We start from the raw sequence: 25,948 nt of genomic DNA, 5'->3' as shown, positions 1-25,948 counted from the left end.
GAAAAAATGAGTCAGGATAATCTTGAAATTGCTTTTACTCTTTTCCACTGGTTTTAAATTTAAGCATGAATAATGATGCCTCCTCGTCACCATAAACTACATCCAGATATGCCAGAATAGTGTAATTTTAGATCACAACACATTCACTTTTATATTTAAAACTTTTGTGTTTCAACCCAGCTGATTACCAAAAACACCAGAAAGAAACTAACTGAGCTCACACAAATAAAAATAAGAGTGCTGTGAGAGCACAAGTATATTTACATAAAAAAACAAGATATTGAAGCTTTCTGTAAGATATAAAACTTTGTTTGATGGAAAATTATTGGAATAGCAAAGTCGTAATTTTATAAAGTTTCATTATAACTTTCCAGACATCCACCAAACTGTTGTACACATATTAAGGTTACAAAACAGTCACTGACTAGATAAAAGAGCAGAGCCACTTTGCTGTTTTCCCGCTGCTGTTGTCAGTCCTTCAGCCTTTGTTTGTGCACAATTTCCCAGCTAATGATGGGCGGTTGGACCCAGTATATGCACCACTGATGCCTGAGAGGTAAGGACTCATACTGAGAGAAGAGAAAGTACAGAGACAAATGGAGCAGTTAGGCGGCAGATGGCATTTCCCCCTCTTTGTCTTTTAGACTGCTGTTAGCTCGTGGTCAGCGCCATCCAACAGACACGCACTCATTTTGTCACCGCTACCGGGTCTCGTCCTCATCCCTGTCTTGTTCTGTCACCTGCCTCTCCTGCTTTATGCTTTAAATCTCAACAACTTCAGATTCAGAACTGCTGCCTTCTCCCACCTGCTCCCCTGGCAGCTATTTTCCTCAATGAAGTGTACTATATATACATATCTCATGTGGGTTTTCTTTCCGCACCACAGCCACTACTCCGAAATAGACACAGAGGGCCTGTGCCACCTGACACACCACCTCCTGCGTTTTGTTCCAGTATTACAATTCCTCTCTCTCTCTCTCTCTCCTTATAAACCATACATTCTCCACTTCCTTCCCCTCTTTCTCATCCTCCTCCCTCTTGTATTCCCCCATCTATTTACTCTGCTTGTTTTTTTGTCTCTCAGCCCATGTCAATCACTAAATAAAAGGTTAGATTAAAAGGATAGATTGTTTGTTTCATCCAGCCCATCCCAGCAGGACAGGCCATGAATAGGACCTGCGTGCTTGGCTGTCCAAACCTAGCCGTTCATGCCTGCTGCTGTTGAATTTCAAAGCGGCATTATTGTCAGGATGGGAAAGAGGCTCCTCAGCGCTGGGCTTCGGCAGGAGGAAAACAGTTGGTTGGAATCACACCATTGGCTTTTAGTTTCTGTGTCTCGTGTTGCTCGAAACGGGCGTCTTTCTGCAAGGTTTGCTTCAATATGGTTTATGCTAATGCAAAGAAACCACAAATGTATGGATTTACTTCACATATGTCTGCATAAATCTCAGCTCTGTGTCATTCTGAAGGTGTGACATAAACGCTGCATGATTGGTCGCCTGAAGGCGAGCAAATACAATGCAGGGTTCAATTCAGGCATTTAAAACGAAAAGGCCAAAAGAGAAATGTCACTATTGTAATGAGACTTTACTCTGCAATGTGTGTTTGTCTTCTCGTTCTCATGTGTCCCCTCTTATTTATCTTCCATTTCCCCTCTTTAACACTTTCCACCTCTCCTCCCAGTGTCCTACATCTCTCCATCTTTGCTCCCTTTGAATTCTTTTTTCCACCCTTCGCTTCCCACCCTCCGTCGTCTTCGCCTCTCCACTTTGTTCTTGTTAACAGCCTCAGCAGGAGAAGAATGTGCTCTGCAGGCAGGGTCTAGGGGGCCCCAGCTGCCCAATCTCAACCTGATTTATCAACCTTCTCCAGATACCCTGCATAGAGATTCTGTTTTGCTCGCTTGCTTTGGTTGTTACTTACTGCTGATGAGACCGGGTGTATGTAATTCTAGCTGTGCATCCTAAGGAGATGTCTGCCATAATGAAATGGCTCTTCCTATAATGTACCTAGCCATCTATCCAGGAGCTGAAGCCTGCCTGTGTATCTCTCCAGCTGTCATCCCTCTACCAGGATACCTTTATGACATCCAAAAAAAAAAAAAAAATCAAAGGCAGACTGGTGATCCCAGCTGATGCTCTTGGAAATCTTCACTACAGCTACATGATAACAGAAGATGAAGCCTTTTGTTTTCTCCGGTTTCAGTACATGTGTCCTTCACATCCTTGTTCCTCGTGTTACTTGCACCATATTTTTGTTATTTGCATCGTTTCCTTCTGTTCATGCAGCATGTCCAGTTCCAGATGGCCACCAGATATTCAGACTGCTGATTTCAGTGAAGTTAATTTGGAATATTTGTTTTTTTCTTTTCTTTGTGTAATTTCTCTGAGTTTCCCGAGGCTTACTCTCAGTTTCTTCTCCTCTCTTTGCCTCTAGTCCAGTACCAGATGGAGATGATGCGTTCCCTGCGTCACGTCAACATTGACCATCTGCATGTGGGCTGGTACCAGTCCACCTACTATGGCTCCTTTGTCAGCCGAGCTCTGCTAGACTCTCAGTTCAGCTACCAACACGCCATTGAAGAGTCAGTTGTTCTCATCTACGGTGAGTATTTCCCACATATAAAATGATGTTGGTCATGTACAGCCTGTAATGTAATAGCAACATCTAATAGTAATACAACACAAAGATCTAGTTTTAGAACACCAAGCCAAAGTAAACCAAAGTGCAAATGTCAGATGTACCAGTTCAGTTCAATGTATAGGTTCCACTACAAGAAAACATTTTGTTGAATAGGATAAAGAAGACTAGTAATTTAGAGAAAACGCCTCGCTGTATTGTTTATTAACTTATCACACAACCATCAATCCACTCTCAGATGGTGACTTATGAAAGACTCCATGCAGATCAAAGGCTTTTCTTGAAGTTTAAATTTACACCGCATCCAACGTTGGTAACAGGGAATCATGATGAAATAATGTTTGAAAACAAACAAACAAAAAATAAGTAACATCAGGCCCAAAATGACAAATCCAGTGTACAAGGTCATAATTCCCTGTTTTCTGCCTGGAACTAAAATAGTGCTTCCACAAGAGAGTTGATTGCAGTCATTTAGAGTTCGTTGTCGGGCGTTAGGCATGATTAAACAACCTCAAGTCAAAATCGGTCTCCTTTTATCAGTAGCTGTACAAGAACAGGGCTGTCATTAAGAGATCTTAAGATTCTCTTCCTGTTTTTTCCCTCATGCGGGGAATCGGTGTGACAGATGTGGAAAGACAAAGCATAAACCAGGATTTTTTATTTGGAGATAAATCTGCATTTCAGATATAATGAAGAGCTTGATGGCTATTTTTAGAAAAGTTTTTTTCTGCTGCAGATCTGCAGTCTTATAATATATTCTGCTAATTTAGATGATGGTCACCTACAGAAAAACGGCTCAGTTGAAAAAAACTGGTGATTTTGTTTGTCTACGTCACCTATAGAGCTTCAGCCAGTTGAGCTTGTAGAGCTGTTATTTGCTACAGTAATTTACGTCCTAGAAGCTTCTCAAAGCTCCTCTGAAAACAGCCTAAAAACAAAAAGGCCTGATTTGAACAGAGCAGAAAGAGCTGTACAGGAGTGGAGACATGTAAAAAGGAATGGAGATACCAGCCTACACCCTGTATAGACTATAAATCTTAATGATGACACTTAATGATGCTTTCTAATGAAGAGTCAACTGATCAGATAACGAATGAAGATACTTTGTGAAATAAAAAAAAAAAAACCTCTACCACCTACTCCCAAAACACCCAGCCACATGTCCACATCTGATCTGTCCCACATTGTTACAAAAGTTGACAACATGAATACACACACATGACTTTTCCTGCCAGAAAGCGACTTACACAGTGGGGTATAGAAAAACACAGAAACACTCCCAGCATGGTACGAAGACATGTTGATGTTGCGATTTAGCAGAATCTTGCATGGTGGAATCCCAAGTTAAGACCAGCAGTGAACAGAAGAAAAAGATGCAAGGCCACAAACAGGGCTAGGTGGATGATAATTGGCCCCTAAGATGATACAAGGCGGACACGATGCAGACTTGCAAGTCAGTCAACATGACAGAAAAATCCCAAAGCAATACCAAACAATGTTTGTTTGAACTAATCTGTGTTGAAAATCTATAATAATTAAGCACCACACCTAGTATGAGGCAGTATTTTAATACATTAGATGGATTGATGCTTAATTAAGTCTACAGAAGAAGTAATCAGTTTCTGTTAGAACACTGATTACCGTTAATACAAATTTTTTTATCATCTAATATGACTTTTACATCAGACTTTACAAGCTAAAGACATGTAATTAATTTCTGACACTGTCAAATTATCAGATTATATCAATCTGTGTTGTCCACCCTTGTTCAACACATTATAATGTACTTAGTTTTACTGTTTCAAGTTATGATCAGAAAACAGAAGAGTTGAGCCAGGATTACAGAAAAACTCAAATCTTTCGTTAAAGTGGAACTATTATGTGCATCTCAGGCTAATTTATTTTTATTTCTGAGACCAGAAGGGCTGGGATTGATCGAGTTATTGTTACAAATCGCTTTATTTACTTCAGACCGATCCTCTCCGTAGGCTGTCAGATCAGCCTGTGGGCAAAACAAGTGGATTGAGACTCTTCTGCATTAAGCCCCGCCTCCCGCCACCGCGCTACATCTGGAGCGCGCACCGCACCTGCTTTCGCCGTCATTGTAACATCTCATAAACAGAAGGATTAGACTCATATGAACTAAAAAAAAAAAAAAAAATACAATGTCAACACATAGCATACAGCCCTACATGTTGGAACCTGAATCAGACCCTGAAAACGTAGTGGAAAACAGAAACCCACAGCAACGAATGCAGCAGGATGTCTCTTTGGTAAACTCACCAGCCATCGTTGGAAATAACTTTATCCCACGTTTTCCACCCGCCTGATGTATTTGTACATGCCCTTGTTAACCAGTAGAAGGTAACCAATCAACGAACCTTATCCCCCGGGACGTCACAAGGATTTCGAAGTAGAAAAAACTCTCTAAAACGACGCGTTTTTCGTTGCCATGGAAACCGAACTCAAGCTGGAACTGAGCTGGAACTCAAACTCAAACTCAAACATGCGTTTAGGTGATAAAAAACAGTGTCGTTCACATGTCTGATGAGGATTCAACACTGTAACACTGTAGAAAGCTCAGAAAACTCCAAAAACCATAATAGCACCCCTTTAAAGAAGCGTTTTTTTATACAGTTACTTAAAGGAGAAAGACAACAAGAAAAATACTATTTTAACAGAAAGTAAGGATTTGAGTTTTACCACCATTTCAGAAGATGAGGCTTACAGATTCATGCAGGTTCCTCCTGTTTTCCAATCTTACAAACTAAACAGCCTTCTTGTGCAGTCCTACCAGCCAGCTGGCCAGTCAGACAAACGGGCAAAGAGCCCTTTCTTATTCTAAACCAGGTCTCCTGTTAATGTCAATCAATAATGCAGCACTTAACGGATCAAAGCACCCCAAAGGAATTTACATTATCTCTGCTTAAAGTTGAGGTGGAAGGGGAAAAAAATTGATTTTTTTTTTTTTTTCTCTTTGTCATTAGCTCACCGGTCATTTATGCCGGCGAAAGAATCAATCACTTGGGCAACTGGTTGGTGAACGGCTTATGTCCAATGACAGCTTAGGCTTACAATGGGTTGCTAAACCAGTCGGTTAAATGTTTTTGCCACAGTGGCAGTTTTCATACCTGAGGTGACTAGTTTAAGAAGCATGTTAGGGTGCATTCACATCAGGATAGTCCGCTAGACTCGGTCTGGTTGGTAACTGGTCCCCATTCCCACCAAAGGTGGCGCTGCACTCATGTTTAGTAAAAGAGGACAAGACCTGAGTGAAAAAGAAACTTCATTTCCTCCACGTGAACACGTAAACATGGTGAACAAAACTATTGCTGTTTTATTATTTTGTCTTATACCGCAGAAATACACTGCAACAATTCAATAACCTCCAGCTGTAGCCTGGAGAATGGGGCAGGGCTAGATACTGGGCAGGATTGGACATCAGTTGGGTGTAATTCCAAATGGGCGTGGTTAGGGTTAGGGTAAATTCAATCAAAATGTTAAGGGGGTGGAGTTGGACCCTCTCCAACAATGGGCACAATTTGAACAACAGACGAGGCAAAGGACCCTTAACATGGTCCCCACCCAGAATGCCATACTACAGCAAATGCAGGAAGTGACTCTTTCTGTGACTTTGTAGTCCCCTTCCTGTATTTGGTCCCATTGGAATGGAAAGAGACCTGCATTTGTAGGTGGACTGGGTCCGCTTCTTTGATCCAAATCAGAATTCGTTTAGTACATTCACATTTTTCTAAACAAAGTAGACTTTCCAAGCAAACTGACTAGAATTCACAATAAAAAGGCTGATGTAAATGTACCCTTTGTTTAACACACACATAGCTGAAGCTGGAACTTTCAAAATCAGGGTCACGTCAATAAAGTTAGGCTCAAAACCTCACAAGAAGGTAGTTTTTACATAAGACTGTTTACCTGTTGTTAAATGCCAAGCAGATTTGGATATTTTGTTTGATTACCTGAGGTAAAACAGTGCAAAGCACATCTGTGGGTACTTCTCGAGAATAAAAAATACTTGTTAATTTATTTCTGTTATTTTTAGCAGAATCCCTAAAGGAGCCACAGAATATCTTGGGTGAATTATATATTGCTCCCTGCAATAATTTATCCTCTACTTTTGTATTAGCGATAGACCATTCTGAATTTTACTTTCCACACTTGGCATTTAAGCAAGCCTCTTTATCCGTTTTCCATAGATGCATATTGCGTATTGACCAGAAGGGCTACTGCATGAAACAATGTGTGCATCACTCAATAGAGACTATCCTTCATTAGCAGGAAAATATCAAGGCTTTGTGTCCAAATTCATGCGGCTCTTAAGAGTTCAATCTGAGTCATTCAGAATTTAATTCAGTCAGCACGCCTCCTTTGGATTTAGCAGAGCTATCTCCATACTGACCTTCTCCGCTCGGTGGAGGTGAACAGCGTCTGACTGTAAACTGTCAGTCTTGTCTGGGAGCAGCTAATCTACAGACTCTGTCAAAGCTGGCTGTTAAGAGGGGGGAAAAAGTGACATCAAAATTTCAGATAAACTAGTTTGTTTGCTGTTAGGCTGTTCAGTTAGTCAACATGTCTACTTTCACTCTGCAGGGTAGAGTTTAGATTTAGAAGTTGTTTATCAGATCTGATGTAGATGATACAACCCTTTTTTCATCTTTTAAAATACATCAACACTATCTGATCTACAGATTTTATGGAATCTTTTCTCTGCACAGACTTGTTAAAATTAGGCCACCGTAGGTCTACACAGACCTTTATTTTAAGGCCCTTTATGCTTACTCTACTTACATATGCAAATTGCATCATCTCCAGTCTCAAACGACCATGTGTGCCTTATATTAGCATGGCTGTGAGACAATACATACACCAGAGGATGAGGAGGAGTTCAGAGTTATCCTTTGACTTCCAGACAAAACCATACATAGCAATGTTGTAGGAGAGCATAATAATGTTAAATCTCAGAAAGAAACATAAAAATGAGGCAGCACATTTGTTGGTGGTAATCATTAAATACATTGCTGCTGCTCTATTTCCCCCCCCTTATGCAGGTCACACGTCAGCTATACTGCTCAATACTGCTCTCATGGCTTCTAGAGGAAATATACTTCTATATTTCCTCTGTCAGGGATTGTATCTCTAAGGGCCCAAAAATGGACCAAATTACACACGACAGTCGCAGAAGACAGACTAAATTCTTAGTGGAGCATCATTGGGCTTTTAGGCTGCTGTTGTTGCCATGTATGGTCTAAGTTAGTTGTAATTAGTTGCAGTCTGAAATTTGAGCCACTAGTTGTCCCTACATTTTACATGCTAGAATAATAACTTGTTTGTTGCATCTTGACTGATAATGGGGATGTGGATAGAAAGTCCAATTTTAAGCTAGTTTACATGTCTGAATTTGCGGTAAAATACAGCAGAAACTTGAATTCAGTAGTGATATTTATGCAAAAATGCAGCTAAAATGCAGCTTAAAAACTGATAAAGATGAATTCCGTACATAATTAGTGTTTTTTGTTTTTTTTTATCATCAATTTATTTATCAACTAATGAATTTTTTTATAAATCGCTCTAACAGCAGCCACAGCTGAACAATGTGCCGTCTATGAAAAGCATAAAAATGTATAAACATTTTATTTGGACATTTAAGAAGCTAATTTAACTATTGCTATATTTGTATTTCTTTCTTATTTAAGCTTCCAAATACACATCTTTACCACACTGCAGTATTTTTACAGTGAGGTTTTGTAAGTGGAGCGCTGTCACCCATAATAAAGTAACTAGCCTGACTTGCAGAGTGGACACGGGAAGTGATTACTGTCAAACATATGAGTCTCTGTGGTTTTTGGTAGCAATCATCTGGTGACAGTAATTTATCCCACAACGCTCAGCCTGATGAGCAGATTTCCTTGAAGACTTTTCTGCTTTTTTTTTACCCTTCTTTCTTCTCATAGTTGAATAGATGTTTTTGAAGATTGCTAATTGACGGAAGAAAATATTGAAAGTTTAATAAAATGCTTTGATTAAAACAGCTCATTACCTTATTTTGCCACTGTGAACAAAACCTTTTTCTCAGCCGGTACTTTATGTAAACAGAAAAATGTTCATTGAGATGAATATTTTACAAGCTCTTCCAGTCAAGGCAGGCATCTGCACATTGCACAGAGTTGCAGCACAAAACAGTTTATATGTAAAGAAATGATTAATTACATAATTGTAATGTGATCAGGCATGAAATATATCATAGATTAAACATTGACAGGCTGAATCTGTACAAACATCTGCGTCTACCTCCAAGGCATTTGAAATAAATTCATAGCATTAGCATTCAGCTAATTTAGCATCTGATTCCAAACACAAGGAGCAGTAGGACTGAATGCCAATTAACCAGATTCAATACAGTTGTGAGGACAGATAGCAGGAATTATTAGGACTGGAGACTTCTGTACTTAGTGAAAGGGCAGAAACACTAAAGGTCCATTTATGCTTTCTTTCTTACAAAATGGGCACAATCATGTCAAGCTTTGTCATATGTCATACTTCCATGAGTCTTTTACGTTGCCTTAGTTTGAAAGTCTATTTATCCACAAGTACAAGGATAGGGAACACTGGTCCTCGAGGGCCAGAGTCCCACAGGTTTTCCATGTATCCCTGGTCCAGCACACCTGATTCAAATCAAATGGATCCAGCAGCTTATCAAGATCTGCACAGTGATTCATTCACCTGAATCTGGTCTGTTGGAACAGGGAGATGTCGAAAACTTTCTTGACGAGGGCCAAGGTTCCCCACCCCTGCACTAGTGGTGACTTCAGAATTCACTTTTGTGCTATTACATCAGTTTCAGACACCAGTTGAGGGCAGTCATGCACTGTTAAAAATTGTTTGCAACCATCAACACACACACACAGCCTTTCTTCATAAGCCCCTGCCATCTCTGCAGTTGTTACCCCCGTCATCGCCATATTATTTCTGTTCCATTACTTTGTCTCTGGTTGGTTCGATTCTCTGGTTGCATGCTAGCTATACTGCTCAATACTGCCCCTGTGGCTTCTAGTGGTAATGCACCATTTGCTGCATCAGTCTATAGATACACAAGCCTGCCAGACACACGTGTAAACAACGCAGGAGACTGACTAAAGTGTCCACCAGTCTGCATATGTCTTCTGGGTCAAGCAAAAATGGGTCTTCATGTGAGATTGAAGCACATTAAGCTCAAATGTTATACCTGGTCTACAGTTGGAAAATGCAGAGAAGCAAACCAGAAAACATTGCAATTAAGTGCTTTGAAATGTGATCAGTTTATTTAATCATAACAGACTTTATTTCAACATGTGAAAGCTTTTCATGACCACCTGTTTAATCCAATGCAGATATGCTTAATCTGAGTATATCCTTGTGATGATTTAGTTACAAAATATGAATATGTACACACCATAAATTTTTCAGAATTATATTAGCAATCTCCCCTTCACTTAGACAATAATAGTGGTCAACACATAATGGATGAAGAAAATAGACAGACCTTGGAAATCACCTGAAGGGAGCATGGCTATAATGGTCAACATAAACAAGAAATCTGATTAAACTTTTTTGTATTTAATAATTTTACAATTAGGTCAATATTTCTCTTCATTTCAGCATTTTTTACTGTAATCTTTCTCTGATTTTAGACCCCATAAAGACGGCTCAGGGCTCCCTGTCTCTGAAAGCCTACAGGCTCACGCCAAAGCTCATGGAGATCTGCAAAGAGAAAGATTTCACTCCTGAAGGGTGAGTATTTTCATAGTAGAACACACACTAAAGGCATTGCCACAATGAACACTGGGGATTCTTAAGAGACTGTCATTTTTGATCAGGAATTTTTCCACTGTTGCTGTTTCCACCTGTGCTCACATTGGGAAAATTGCTGATGGAAGTACGCCATTACAGCTGGAAATGTGGAGGAGGGGAGGTTGTCGAGAGGGCATGATGCAGGACATGATACAAAAATACTTGTGCATAAACTTTCAGCATATTTTTGTTTGTTTGTATCATTACTGCATCCACCTGAACGCACCCACAGCAGCGAGTGATGAGTGGAAATCAGCAAACAGGGCATCAGAACAGAGAGTGAAGTTGTAGCGCTTGCTAGCATTTACCCACACACTGCCAGTAAATGACTTGCAAGATTTGCTGCCATGTTATCACAAATTTTACCGCTAATCTTCCAGAGATGGAGCCTGGTGGAAAATCTCTACACTCACCATAGCCTGGAATTAATTCAGGGTTCTATAGTGTCCAGATTTGCCCTATGAGTGACTAAGAAGCTGTGAAGTATGAATATTTTCCTTTGTCACACTGGCACACTTAACATTTAGTGTGTGTGTTCTCAAGGTTCTTCATAACCCGCCCATGTATTTTCCACATGTCAGTGTGTACATACTTTTTCATAAAACTTGCACTCATAGAATAATATCAAGTTTGAGGTCAGTTGTGTCAAAATCTCTCAATACATGCCAGCTAACAGTAAACGAATGCTGGCCACTGCTTGTCTGAGATGAAAGGAGGTTGATAGAGTTTTTTCTTTTTCATAATACAGTCTCATTTGTTCCTTGTGCTATGCTAAACTTGGGACAGAAAGAAGTGTCTGGCATAAAGTCACTCACACAGCTGAAATTAAAAAGGCTAAAATGTTCCTGCTTTCCAGTTTCATTAGCTACAGCTAAATATCTGGTACGATTCTCTGCATCTTGTGCAACAACAAAAAAAAAATCCAGCCAAAGCATGATTTGTTAGAGCATTACTGCTCAAAATGAAACTTGAAAAAGAAAATTGTTGTGAGTTTTGTCCAACCAGCTGCAAACCAAAGCAGTGTTGAGCCTCAGATGATACTTAAACGTCATTTCTACTAGTAATGTTGCCCCACATGCTGAAAGCTTCCAAATGCAAAGCTTGTTCTGTTCAGGGAACACAAGTCTGAGAAAATAAATCCTGAAGCAAAGAAAATATTCTCTAACAGCAATATGACGAGCACAATTTTCTGTCTAAATGCAACAAAAGCAAGAAGTTCTGTGTCAAGTTGTTTCCTGTCGCTACACAACTCTTTTCAAAAGCGACCTCTCCAGCTCAGGCATTTATATAAACCATTTCCAGTCATTTTGACTATTCATTAGACTGAGTTGCATATAAATACAAACTATTAATGTGTCTTCTAAAATAATTGCTTTGCTTGATCACAAATTTTAAACATGAGTACTTTTTACATTTACACTTAATTTACCATCTTTCCTGCATAAAATCTTCTACATAAGTTCCAGTGAGCTTAGATATATTGATATTATGAAAGCTATGTTTCCACCTGCCTTTTGTGGCACTGCAGCCAAAAGGAGAAGTCAACTTAAATCTGATGTAACTACAGAACATTAGTCCAGACCCCTGGAGGGCACAGGAAGAAGCTTTGGGCTTTGCATTTGCATGACACTCCTCCAGAACATATAAAAAACTCTATGAAAACTACTGAGGATACTTTTACTGCTTCTAAAAATGACAATACTATCAAATATATCTTTAGTTTGTATTAGCTTGTACGTTTACTTATATGGACACTTGTTACTTAGCGGCATAAAATGTACATTTGCGCTTTCTCGTCCTAATTCTGTTTATTTACTGCATGCAAACACACCCTCGTCCATCCACAGAGAAGACATTAACTGGTAGTTGGAGATGGATGCTGATGATGATGATGATGATTTATCAGCTTGCCCTTGCCCGTCAAACAAATGTACCATGTTTACGCTTTTTCTGACCCCAAGGCTTATCGTAATTGCTTTTAAATTGCAGCTAAAAATGAACGTAATGAGGGGACTATTTTCCATGCAGTTCAGGGCAGTTCTGGTGCACCCACTCATACATACAAAAACATCCACACCAGGACAAAGCCCAGATGCTCAGACAAACGCTAGCAGGTCACTTCCATGAAGAAATCCTTGAAACACAAAGTTAAAACCCGTTCATAGCACCCAGATATGCGTTTATACACCTACAAAAAGTATATTTACAGGGAGGATGGACAATCTGAGAGCAGTATTTCATTCTTATTTACAGTTCCCCCCATATTTCTCCCACCTGTGTGTTTGTGTGTGTCTCTCTCTCTCTCTCTCTCTCGCTCTCTCTCTCTGTCTGTCTCTCTCTCTCTCTCTCTCTCTCTCTCTCGCCCTCGCCAGCTAGCTGTTATTGACCCATTGTGTTTGGCCCAGAGTCAGGATCCTGCTCATTTCTGCAGCTTTTCATTAGTTCCTATGATTTATTATGGCTCCAATCTGTCACTATCAGTGTTCCAAACAAGCCCATAATTGAAATAGGGCAGCTCAGGGCTGGAAAGGACAATATCAACACTTTAAAGCAATCATGTTTTATAACTCATTATTTTCTGAATAGACAAGAAATCTGAACATTACTCTTTGGGTTTTTTTTGTTTTTTTTTAATCAAAGATGCACCACCAACTACAATCTGTAGAAAACACGGTTCTCTGTCTGGATGCTGTACTCGATGTTGTATAAGCTTGCGTATGTTGTTCACTAGTTTGAAATGAAAGGTCTGGATAGATGAGTGCTGAATGGATACATCCCTTTGAACTGTCCTCCAACTCCACCGGGCTATGCAGGACGTGGTCAATAGCTTCCACTTCAGCACACAATCTGAAGCATCAAATTAGTCTGCCTGCAGAGTCAACCTTTGGCTTTGTCCAGTGGGGCCCAACTTTGAGAGGGCATAGCATTAAGTGTGCCCGAGTTCAGTTTGGATGAGTAATTTGTCCTGCTTGTGGTAGAATGTGCTGTCCTTCTGTCTCCCTATAGGCACCGTTTCATATCTTTGGAAAAGAGAGTGGCTTGCAGGAAGAACTATAAAGCTCTCCAGATTGATTATTTGCATCAAAAATCTTAAACAGTATTCATATTATTATAGATTTTCCCTATAGACTGGAGTATAGGATCCATACCGATTTTTGTCTTCTCTGCTCAGAGCCTGAGGCATCACTGCCCACTTTGTGCCTCAGACTCTCATCTTAAGGTTTTGCCTGTGGCAAGGCTCTACATGGAATACAAACCAGCATTTATCTGAGATAGCTTACCAGAATCAAATGATGCTCTACATCCCAATTTATCACACAGGAAAAACATTATTTAAACATCTCTGTTTCTGGTACAGTGCACATGCTGTAATAATGCAGTGAGCGTATTGATCCCAAAACAAGTATCTAACAAGCCAACCTAATACATACAGACATTAGTCTGTAGCTCATGCACCGTGCAGTAGTGACAGGCTGGACCAAGGCAGTCAGTCAATGTTGTTAGATTTATGTGAGACATTAAGCAAAGTTAGATGTTCCATTTTGTGTGAACAGGTCCCTGTCAGACAGAGAGAGAGAGAGAGGCACAGCTTTTTATCCTCTGAGAAGGGAAGAGGAGGAGGTGGAGAAAATATAAGTCAGTGTCTCAGCAAAGATGTAAAAATTCACACAGGTGACAGTGTCTGACTTTGCTTTTGGGAGGAAATTCGGGCGATCACTGCTAGCATGAAATTATCATCATCATTTGTTTTGCTTTTATTTGCTAAGGTGCCGTTTTCTAACACGTTGTTGTTCAGGGGTGTTCAGCTCCGGCCCCCAGGTGCCACAATCCTGCTCAAACACACCTGACTCAAACTAATGAGTCACTGTGCAGAAGTTCATAGGCTGTTAGCTCCATTTCATTTCAGGTCAGGCGTGTTGAAGAATGAAAACATTGAAAACCTGCAGAACAGTGTCCCTCGAGGACCGACTGGTCCCCCCTGCTGTGGTTGAGCAACTGGCACCAAACCTCAGTTTCCTCGGCTGAGGAGTCCAGTGTGACAGAGCGTCTCTCTGAAATTGGAACAGACAGTGTTACCCTACTATAACACGTCTGACAAATGCGATTCAACTTTTCATCTGTCTCCCCTCTACTGTCCACATCTCTCTAGCCTGAAGAAGGCTGGCATTGGTTTTGAGAATATGTTCGAGGAGGTGCCCATTGTCATCAAAAACTCCCACCTCATCAGTGTGCTGATGTGGGAGCTGGAAGACAAGTCCACGGTCGCTGACAAGCACGAACTGCTCAACCTCTCCAGCAGGTAAGGCCGAAACCTTGTTAGAGTCTCTCCTTTTTGTTGTTTGTCTTTAATCCCGGATTCATATCAGAACAAGACATAAATGGATCCCAGACTGGTAAACTCCTGTGAGAAAGAGATTGAGAATAAGAGTAAATAAACTGTATGATGCAAAAGCACAATATACATACAGTACACACTTAACAAATATCCAGGTAAAGAAAAATAAAATAGAAATAAAAAATATAATTTACAAATAAATATACAAGTACAAATTTGAAAAAAAAAAAGTTAAATAAAAAATTTCCTTTTTTACAATTTAAAAAGAGGCAAAGAAAAGAAAACTTGATACAAATTTTCTCATATATTTAAGAAATTTAAATTTAACATCACATCCTTTTGAAATTTTTTTGCAAATAGTGTTTCATCAGCTTTGGCGGAATTTTTCAATGAAAAGAAACCAGTTGGTGATGAAAATTCATACGTTATTTACTAAAAAAAAACCTTAAACTGGTTGATCCGGACGTAGTTACAGGACGCTTTAGTGCATTTAGTGCATGCATGCTCCTAAAAATGCAGGAATTTCTTAAAAGTGGCTTTCAAGCTTTACAAGTATATCACGGAATCTGTTTAAGCTTGCAGGCTGCTTTCACAGACATGACTTAAAGCTACTTCTAAATTAAAATTGATTCAGCATTAGGGATCTGTTGGCCATTAATCTGTGTCGTCTTCTCTGTTCTAAAAGCCACCAGATTAGAATAGAGAATAAGCAGCCTATTGATGTACTCTGTCATATGCTTACCCCGCACACCCCAAACAACCCCGACAACAACCTTACACAGCTACAGCGCTGTTCTTCTCCAGAAAGCTCTTGTAATTACGACCGCAGATACCACACAAAACACCAAATCCAGCAGTCACTTGATGGAAGTTGTTTGTGTTGCAGAAAATACAACATGTCAAGATAATTTAGAGCCATATTTACTACATTGGAAGACGCATTCCTTTACACATTTCTTACCACAGGCAAGTTCAGTCTAAAAGCCGATAAACTAACTTAATTTAAAGTTTGTGATTTTTCTTCACCGCTCTTCATTAGCTGCAGGAATGGCCATTAGGAATGCGCAGCACCTGGGTCAGCCGAAGATCTTTTTTTTTTTTACATGATTTAATATGCAACTGCCAGTATCCACAAGGACGGGGTCGGACTGGGTGCATCTGCAGTGTCACACAAACAACAACAAGCTCGATAGCATAAACTGCATGTGCAGTCTGAGTTAATGAAGGAATGTGTCACCTAGTGCAACACCAGGGCACTTTTTAATGTGTTTTTATTAGTTGCAGAGGACAGTGAGTTTCCGTGGTACACTGGCATGAGTTATGAGACTTTGGCTCCACAGACTGTACTTTAGAAAAAGGATAAATTCTTTGTTTCTTTTAATTTGATGAGATTTATTATTGATAATGATAACAGATAAAAGAAAAAAAAAAACCACCAGCATAATCGTGTAGCCCAGGGGGGACACACCAAATCATGACAGCTTGAGATAATTTCATTTAAATTTTTAAAAAAATAATTTTTAAAAATAATAATAACATTTAATAGGTCTGTGACAGTATACTTTTGTCCCGATTCGATTCCGATGTTTTTGGGTGCCAATTCAATTTAAATTGCAATTCTCACAATTCTTTGATATTACTGAATTTTGTCGATTGAAAATATATTAAAAAAAACCATTAATTTTTTTTTTTTCTTGTCATATTTCTTGATTTCAGCCAGATCATCATTCTGCTGCTATTATGCCCAAGAAGACAAGTAAAAAGATCAATAAAAATGACAAAATTTTTTATAATGGATTATTTTTATTTATTTGAAATAAATAAATTGATTTTTTTTTTTTTTAAACAAAAACAACGATTTTAAAATTGTGAAGCAAAAAATCCATTTTTTTTATTTTTTTGATTCGATTTTCCTACCCCGAATTTTAAGCACTTTAGGTATTTTGCATGGTTAATATAAAGGTTTTTGTTGTTTGGATTCAACGAGTGATTCACGTATAAAGCACTAGTCGTGACTACGTTCAAGTTTGCACACACGTTAAATCTGTTCTGAAGTACAAACTTGTGCCTTTGGGACCTCATTGGATGTGTGACTGGGATACTTTGTTCTAAATTAGGTAGAGCAAATGCCACATCTAAATGCCACGCCACATTTGTTCTGAAATGTGTTCAAAAACAGGAAATGCCATCAAACCGAGTCTTCCATCACTAATGAGCACAATGGGAACAAAGATCAGCCCTCCATATCGGCCCACTGTCTGACTCTTTAAATCTTGCATTTATGTCTCAGAGGCACTCAGCATCAGTCTCCAGAGAATTTATCAGCAATCATTTATGGAGATAAACTGCTGTAAGTAGAGCAACAGCTGTGAAGCTGCTAATCAAAGAGCTTCCTAGGGGCAGGTGTGAGAAATTAGCACAATAACGACTCAAAGTGCTGATTTCCACACTGTTCGATCCCAAACACATGGCGTTGACATGTACGCTGCTGTGAGTCACATCAGGAATTGTTATTCTCCTCATCTGTTTCCTTTTACGCCAGTAAGGCGTGACTTAAATGAAGAGCCATGCGACTCGGGCGCTTCAGAACGCATGGCCAGCCAAGCTACGCGCCAACACAGTCATTTGTCACAAATTGTCACATTGACTCACATATCTTCCATATTGTTCAGTTTCCACAATGACTATTGTGAAGCTGAAGCATAGCTTTTGATATCATCCGAAAAGGGGGGTGCAGCAGAACGGCCCTCCCCGCAGGCTTCCTGACACAACTGCCGATGGGATGTCTCGGGAGATGAAATAGTTTCCCGAAGTTGTCAGATTGCTGCACAGCTTTGTCCTTATATGTGGTTGTAGTGGCCATCTCTCCGCAGCCTCTGCTGACAGCCCCACCCTTTTCCCTCTCATTTCCACCCCTTCAAAAACGTAAACGATAATGGGTTTTATTTAATGTTTTTCCTTTTGTCTCATTTCCCAATCTCCGGCCCCATTTGTCAATGTCATCTGTGTGCAAGGCTGAGTGAGTGCAGTTTCACTCCAGCAAGCAGGCTTGTTCTTACCACAGATGATGATGTTGATGGTGGTGATGGATTGCATGAATGTAAATTCATCTGTGTAGCCTTTCCTCCACCCCAACAGGCTGAAATGCCTTTATGTGTGCAGAGCCACGGAGCTTTTTGTATGACATGATCCTCAACCATCTTAGTTCCTAACCGAGGGGAAGCTTTTAGTTGTGCGTATGTGAGTCAGTGCATAACCTCCCAGTTCCAGCTTGATTTAGTATAAAATGCCTTCTGCTACAGCATACAGCTCCACTCAAGAATATCCGTTATTGTAAATAGCCAGTCAAATAGGGGATAAACGGTTCTCCAGAATTCATTATTGAAAACCTTTTCTTTCAGCAAGGTCACTTTGTGTTCATCAGTTATTTTCTAAATGTGAAAAGGCCTGCAGTAGAGGTTTAGGCATCTGTTACAGCCAGTACTTAGTGACACCACTTTGGCAGGTGTCACAGCTCATAAGCTTTTTGTAGCCGGCTGCGTCATTCAGATACTTTTCTCAAGGTTTTTTTTTTGGGGGGTCTTTCGGCTAAAAGGCAAATGTCCCAAGGTTTTTTTTTGTTTGTTTGTTTTTTTTTGTATATTCTTGATTTTTTTTGGACTGCAGCCTGAGATGACTTGGCAATACGTTCAAGTCAAACATTTTGACTTTGATTGATTACTAAAAATCCTTATCCCATTGTGGAAAGCATCCTATTTTTTTAAAATAGTATACTGCCATCAGTATTCTTTTTTCCCCTGATGTTTCAATATGATCCATTCAGTGTTCTCTAAGCTACAGGCTGCAACAAAAACACAATGCATGATCAGCCTACTTCAGTCCTCAACCCTTTCATGCATAGTGGCCTTATAGCGGACACCTACTTACAAGCTTTATTCTTGCATATTCAGGAATGAGGATGGTATTTTTGTAGGTAAACCACTTCAGTGGATGTTAGTGAGTCATCCAATACGTTTCCACTCACTGGAGAATAAATAAATATATGATATAACTGAACATAATGTAATTACACAAGTTTGCCTTTGCGATAAATAGGGAAAGGAAATGATATAGCTATCTTTTTTTATACAAGATTCACATCATATATTTATAAGATATTATTTTATAAATGTTTAATAGAATACATTAAAATAAATAATAAATTCTAAATGTCACTAATAAATAAAAAGATTGCATATGTCTGTGGAGGTAAAATGCTGCATTTTTAAAAAAATGTTGCACTGTTTTTTTTTTAATAATTTGTACATTCCAGGAACTCTTCTATTAATCTATTTTATGTTTAGTTGTAGTTTAAAGGAAACTGTGGGATTTTACAGTGGTTCTATTTCACCTATTATTTTTTGCAAAGATGTTGACATGCAGAAATATTTGACTGACAACAGCTAAAGAACTACACACTTATATATGCACCTAAATATGCCTTTAATTTTAATTTAAGTTTTGCTTCTTTCAGTTGTCTCCTTTGTATGGCTTGCATGCTGTGTGAGGGACATCCCATTAGATGCTAAAGGAAAACCCACACAGACTGTATTCATATCTGAGCTGATGATATCACATGTCAGTGATAAATATTGAGAAGATGTTCAGCTTATTAGAAAATTTATGGTCATAAAATTAGTCATAATTATAGGAAAGTCATTCATTTTTTGGGGGGCACAATGTGCAATAGTACTGCTTTCAGATACCGCTAAGATGATTAATAGAGATGCCTACAATGAGTCAGGTATAGATGTTGCAAATAAATTCACCGCCGCATAATCTGCAGCAGTAAAAGGATTTTTTCCAGGAACAAGTGCTCTCGTCTAACTGACAGTACTCATCCCACTCAAAGCGTACACTACAAACACCTACAGAAGTGTTTCCATCCATTTGGGGCACAACAGACCACAACTTTAGCTTGTCTCAGTCCCACAGAGCTTGTCTGTAAAAGCTTTGTAATGTGTGGCATGACCTTTTGCTGCCACAGTTTGGAAATACACAAATACAACACTCGGAGCAACTAATACGCTGACTCACATGTGAACCGTTGTTTTCCTGGAACAACTCGCCTCCCACAAGAATTCACCGCAACACTTTTACTTCAGTTGGACCTCAGCAGGGATTTTTTTCCGCTCATAATATTGTCAAACACAATAACAACTGGAGCGTGTTGGTAACAAACATACATCAGTCCTACTGGGGACAATTTTTGGACTTTTTGGATGCTCATTTTGTGACTGCTGAGAAGAAAATGGATGTGATTGTAAAGATCTGAAAAAAATTTTTTTTTTTTTTTTTTTTAGCCTTCTGTTAAACATGAATTATTAAAATGTTCAGGTCTTTACTGCTGATTGTTGGAGCAAGCCTTGAGGAGTATTTCTCAAGCTTTAAAATTTGCATCACGTTGCCTTTTTTTGGACAGCATCTGTGAACAAGCCAAGGCCTTAACAAGCTCATTTAGCTCTGAAACCTGCCGTTGCTCCTTTATCTGCACATTTTTACATAATGAAATGTAAAAAAAAAAAGAAGAAAAAAAAAAGAAAAGAATCTTTCATGTTATTATATTTTACGTCGTGCCCATCGGCAGAAAGTTCACTTTCTCCTCACTTGAAATGTTTGCAGTAACAGCAGTTTTCCTGAGGAGGTGTCCAAACTCTTGCATGCCACAGAGGCTGTGTGTGCAAGCAGATAAACTTAGCCATGTGCAGTCAGTGAGGGAAAAGGGACCGAGTGCATTAAGATGGGAGAGAAATAGGGTCACAGGGTAGGTGGTGACAGAGATTTAGCTGTGAATGGAATACTCTATAGAACAGATGAACTTGATCATTGACATGGACTATCAGAAGAGAGATTTTGAACAAACCCCTTCAGTTGTTCCTACTGTAATTGCTTTGTCACCTTCTTGCTCTAAAATAAAAATGGGCTCAGATAGATGGATTTACACCCGGAATGAACGGGCTATAAAGCATCAGGTTACATGCAGCTTTGAAAGTTGTGCCAAATTTTAACCATGCTTTTTATATCATCTGTATTTTAACCAGGTTAATGGAATGCATCCATGTCAGGACGCTGTTAGATATAAAAGATTTCATGGCCTCTTTGAAACAAATTATTCAGCTACGGAAGGAAGGCAGCAATCCATTTAGTTCTCAAACCCATCAGGTTAAAAGACTCCATCAGTATAAAATGCTCATTCGAAGAATGGAAGTCCTTTCTTGGAAGCTTTGTTTAAAAAAAAAACAAAAAACCTCTGAACCCTCAATTTACTGAATGCCAACCAATTTTTGGCAACATATCAATACAATTTCAAAGTTTTTCCTCTGTTTTGCAAGAAGAATGTGAGCATATCGGAGGTGACATAAAGCAGGCTGAAGGGACTGCAGGTGAAGCTAACCTTAAAGCCGGATCAGTAATGATAGGAAATCCCCAAACAGACTTTGATTTCGAATGAAATATTGATCAGCATGCTTGTAAACCTGACTGAATAATTTAACCCTATGGAGTTAGCAGGCAGGCAGTGCAGTAAAAAATGCATTATACATAGGGCAGTTTTTATAATCATGTTTCCATTGACACAACCTTTAAAGAAAGTAAAGCAGCACTATAAATGTTTTTTTTTTTTAAAATTCCTATTTTACTGTATACTCAGTCTAATTGTATCACAGCAACTGGACATGCTCAAGCACATAAAATAAGATTCTGGACGGCCATGTTACACTCCAGATAATAAAAAAAAAATGTCCATGCATATTCCTCCAAAAGTTTGAGTAATCGTGCAAACAACCAAAGAAGCCGGATAAATCTCCATTGTGGAGGTTATCAGCCACACAAGGGAAAACTGAAAGAAAAATCCATGCCACCAACTCTCTCACGCACACACACTTTACACGTTTTGCTCTTACATTTCAAACATTAAAGACAGATGTTTTGAAGGCTCCTGTCCTCGCTAAACGATTCCGCTCACATGTATTATGCATGCACACCACACACGTTATCCACCATATTGCTTTGATGAAATAGCATTAAATGGCCTTTCGTCAGCGAAAATCATTTCTGACACAGTCAGAAGGACACAGCGGGGAAGTGTTGCACTGAGATTTGGTCCTGGGCCATCAGTTTCCCTGTTTACACTGGAGGAATGACAAACTGAACCTTCACAGGCAGACATGACAGGACTGGAAATAGTTCAGATTGTAGAAGTGACTATCAAGGGGGGGTAAGAAAGATTTGTTCGTTGCAAGATTTGTTTTAGTTTGACTTAAAAGGCAAAAGTGAAAACCTAAAGCAGGAAAAACTGACTAAAGCTAATTTACATTATTCATATAAATACTTTATGTCTTTAGTTTTTTTGGCACAAGGACAACAGGCAGCCATTTAGGTAGAAAATTAGATCACATAGATTAGCATACACCTCATGCAGGTGTGAGGCTTTAATATGGATGGTGTCACAGATAGCTAATGTATGTCAGACTAGACCACTATAAATCATCATCAGCCGCATTCATAATCATGTGCTTGCCTGTGATTTGATGCAGCCATTTTTCTGTGTGTGTGCATGCTTGCATGCAAATGTGGCTGAAGTTTAGCAGAAGGCGGAAGGTGAGGATGACATAATCCTAAGAGTCGTAAGGCATTTTAAGCATGTTCAGAGGCTGAAGTGTTAGCTTCTGTTGGAGTGTGACTTCTAGACAAATAATTCTTATTTTGTAACACTTTGCTCTTGCTTTGACTTGATAAGAGCATTTTAATGCAGATGCAGCAGTGCGTTATGGTTAAATGGCTATAAGTAAAAGAGCAAGAGTCAGAACAACAGCGCCTTTGCTGTAGGACTGTAATTTATTATGCCTTGGACTGCAGCTTGTATTGTAAGTTACACAGTAAAACTACATGATGGTTCTTTCGAAATTTATTCTCCAGCACTTTATGTGGACAACTGTGTTAAAAGGAAACAAAGCCAGAAGCATGCAAGAGAAGCTCGAGCGAGAAAGTAAAAAAGTCTGGTACAAACAGTATGTATGCTGATTATTTGGATGCAGCTGTTACTTATAAATATGAGCTAAATTAAAAATAAGAAAAGATGTATGCTGGCAATGATGTTTCCTTGTTTTCCTGTAAAGTTGTGCCAATGTGTGTTTGTGTTTCCTCTCACACTCAGCACAGCCTTGATCTCGCTTTTCTATTTCTGGAACTAACTTTAGCTTGCAACTTCTTGCGGGCAACTTTTCTTTAAAAATGATCCCTTTAATGATTTATCATTAAATGTAGCAACTTGTTGTATGCATCACAGCTATAGTCTGTTAAAGAGGAACACCAGAGTAGCGCAGAGAGCGTGAACACTCAGCATTCAACATTTCTGCTTCATTTTACAGCTGAAATCAAAATACCCACATTGTCAAAATTGAGCTAACTGCAATTTTAAAATTCAGTGGTCCGTAGATTAACTTACGACCATTTCTAATACATTGTGCTGTCTACCAGCAAAAGGAAGACTCTAAAAATATGAACTATTTAGTTTGGAATTTTAGTGCATTAAGAAAAACTGCATGTTTCTAAGTGTTCTTTAGTATTATTTTCAGTATTATGATGGGAAATACTCTAACACAACACGTCTTGGTATTTTCTATCTTTGCTGTCTGAAAATGGCACAACTCTAGCCAAACAAAGCAACAAACAAATAAAAAAGAAAAAAAAAACATAATTCCACAGAGGAAAATAAGAGGGATGCAACTTAAAATAAACACCACTGCCTGTCAGGGTGAGACTCAAGGTAAGAGGCATCCTGTTTAGATGGGCGACTCATGGGAGGAGATGGAAAAGAAATGATAGTAGTGGGTTGTTTAGAGTGTTTTCAGTGGAAATTGCTGGATATTAGTGGCAGGGTAAGAGAAAGTCTCCACAGGATCACAGTTTCATGACGGTTCTGTATGAATTCGTCAGAACGGCTCGTCTGGTTGTGGGTGAATTCAGACAATAGATGGGAATAAATGGTGAAATGTACAGTAAAGTGTTGCACTTTTTGAAAGGATTTCTTTTTGAGAGACTGTTTAGTATCTCCTGCATTAGAGGCCCATGGTGTCAGCATGTCATTTACATTAAAAAGACCTCATTAGGAAAGCGATTTGATGTGCTTCTGCATCTGTAAATGTTGCTAATAATTCTGGATATCTCGTACATGTTTCTGAAACAAGCTAAAAATTATACATGTTGACCGGTGGATTGTCAACACACTGAAAGGTCACTGTTTCTCTGCTTTGGTTGAAAAGTATCTTTCCGAAAGACTCCGAATCCCAACTTTCTACTGCTTGTGTCAGTTGGTATTTAAGTCTGTGGATGAATAAGTGAATTAAAGTCAAAAGAAGCTGTGAAGGCGATTTTTGCGAGTGCTAAGGTTTATAATGAAGCACAAGAGGTGCTGACCATCAATCACATAGACCACTGTTTCTGTGAAGTCCTTTGGAAGCATAATGGAGGGAGAATGCCTCTTTTTAAGACTAACGGACTCCGAGTGGCTACAGCTCAGCAGGCAGCACAGGTCATCCACAAACATTCACTTGCTGGTTTGATCCCCAGCTGACCACATGTCCAGCTCTCCTTGAGCAAAACGCTGACCTGCAAATCGCCCTTGAAAATAAGTGAAATGCTTTGCATGATGTTTCGTACCAGGCTACATTGGATAAAATTGCTCTGTAGGCAAAGCAAGTTTATCTGCATCGCACAGTGAATGTACAGGATGATTGAAATGCCTTTAAGGCTAATTTAATTTAAAGTGTGTGTAAAAATAATAATAAAAACATGTAAAATAACTAAATTAAATAAAAAAAATTATGAAAAGATAATTTAGGATCAATGGACTTTTCGGTTATAAATAAATGTCACCACTCCTAGGATACCCTGCATTTTAACTGTGTTTTAAAGGTTCCTACATTTGGGGAAAGTTAGTCTCTAGTTTGTTCCACTTGCTTGCAACATAATGTCTAAATGCTGCTTCTCCATGTTAAGTCAAGACTCTGGTCTGAACTAGCTGACATAAGTTCTTGGATCTTAGAGCTCTATTTGGTTTATGTACTCTGAAAATATCACAGATGTATTCTGAGCCTAAAGTGTCCTGTGGTTTTTAGACTATCAGTAGGGTTTTAAAGTCTAACTGGAAGCCACAAGTTTTAATTCCGTAGAAGTTTCTGAGTTGATAAAAAAAAAAAAGTTGTCTTAGTGACATCTTTGATGTAGTTGTTAAAAGTCAGATCGAGTTTATCAGCACTCCAAGGTTCAGAAGTTGGTCAGTGGCTTTTAGGAGTGCAGTGTCCAGATAATGACACAGCAAGCTGTCGTTGTTTGGTGACAGACACCTAAAACTTTTTATCATTTGCATAACTGTGATAATTGGTGTTATAGTTCTGTAAAATCTGGCTCAAAAAGAACATATGTAAGTGAACAAAATATGTCCAAGAACGGACACTTGGGAAACTCCAGAAGTCATGTTCACTTGCACAGATTTATAGCTGCCAATCATAAAGAAAGAAAAAAAAACAAAAAAAAAACATCTAGCCTTCTAAAAAGGATCTGATCCAGTCACGGTCTGACCTCTCCCAAAAATACAACCCCATTTTCCAGGCTGGGCAATAGGAATCTGCGATCTACAGTTTCAAAATGCAGCACTGAGAAGCGGGGCTGACACAGAATCAGTATTCATCCTGTCATTCAGCCGGACTGAAGAAAGTTTGTCAAGATTTTGACTTCCATTAAAAAAAAAGTCATTAAGCTGTTTAAATAAAACTTTCTCAATAATCTTGGATAAAAATGTGTTAGAGACATTTCAATGGTTGTTCATCATAGAGTTTTCCCCCTTCTTTTAAGAAGTGGCTTAATGGCATCTATATAGAGTGGAAAAATACCAGTGAGCTGGTAATGATTTATATCACTCTCTGTTGGGGTTAAAAAAAAAAAAGAAGTTTTTAAAAAGTTGGATGGTATTATGATGATAATGGTTTTTTGTTTTTTGTTTTTTTGTTTTTTTGGTGATTTTTTTTTTTTTTTTTTTGTGATTTTTAAATACCAAACTTTCTGTTCTAGGATTTTTAAATCAACCATATT

The 25,948-nt window shown here is 38.9% G+C and overlaps 1 protein-coding gene across 1 annotated transcript in view; it reads left to right on the top strand.

Annotated features, from left to right (window-relative positions):
* The window catches only part of LOC306756201 (eukaryotic translation initiation factor 3 subunit H), a 60,628-nt gene that overhangs the window by 28,553 nt on the left and 6,127 nt on the right, over window positions 1-25,948 (top strand). Inside the window, exons 3-5 of the mRNA XM_079240891.1 lie at window positions 2,437-2,604; window positions 10,323-10,422; window positions 14,633-14,782. Coding sequence (XP_079097017.1) covers window positions 2,437-2,604; window positions 10,323-10,422; window positions 14,633-14,782 — 418 coding nt within the window. The remainder of the gene's footprint in view (window positions 1-2,436; window positions 2,605-10,322; window positions 10,423-14,632; window positions 14,783-25,948) is intronic.

This window comes from Telmatherina bonti, assembly GCF_933228915.1.
Source record: "Telmatherina bonti genome assembly, chromosome: 5".
NCBI lineage: Eukaryota > Metazoa > Chordata > Actinopteri > Atheriniformes > Telmatherinidae > Telmatherina > Telmatherina bonti.
Note: the sequence above shows the minus strand (reverse complement) of the source record. Positions and strands in the feature narration are given on the sequence as shown.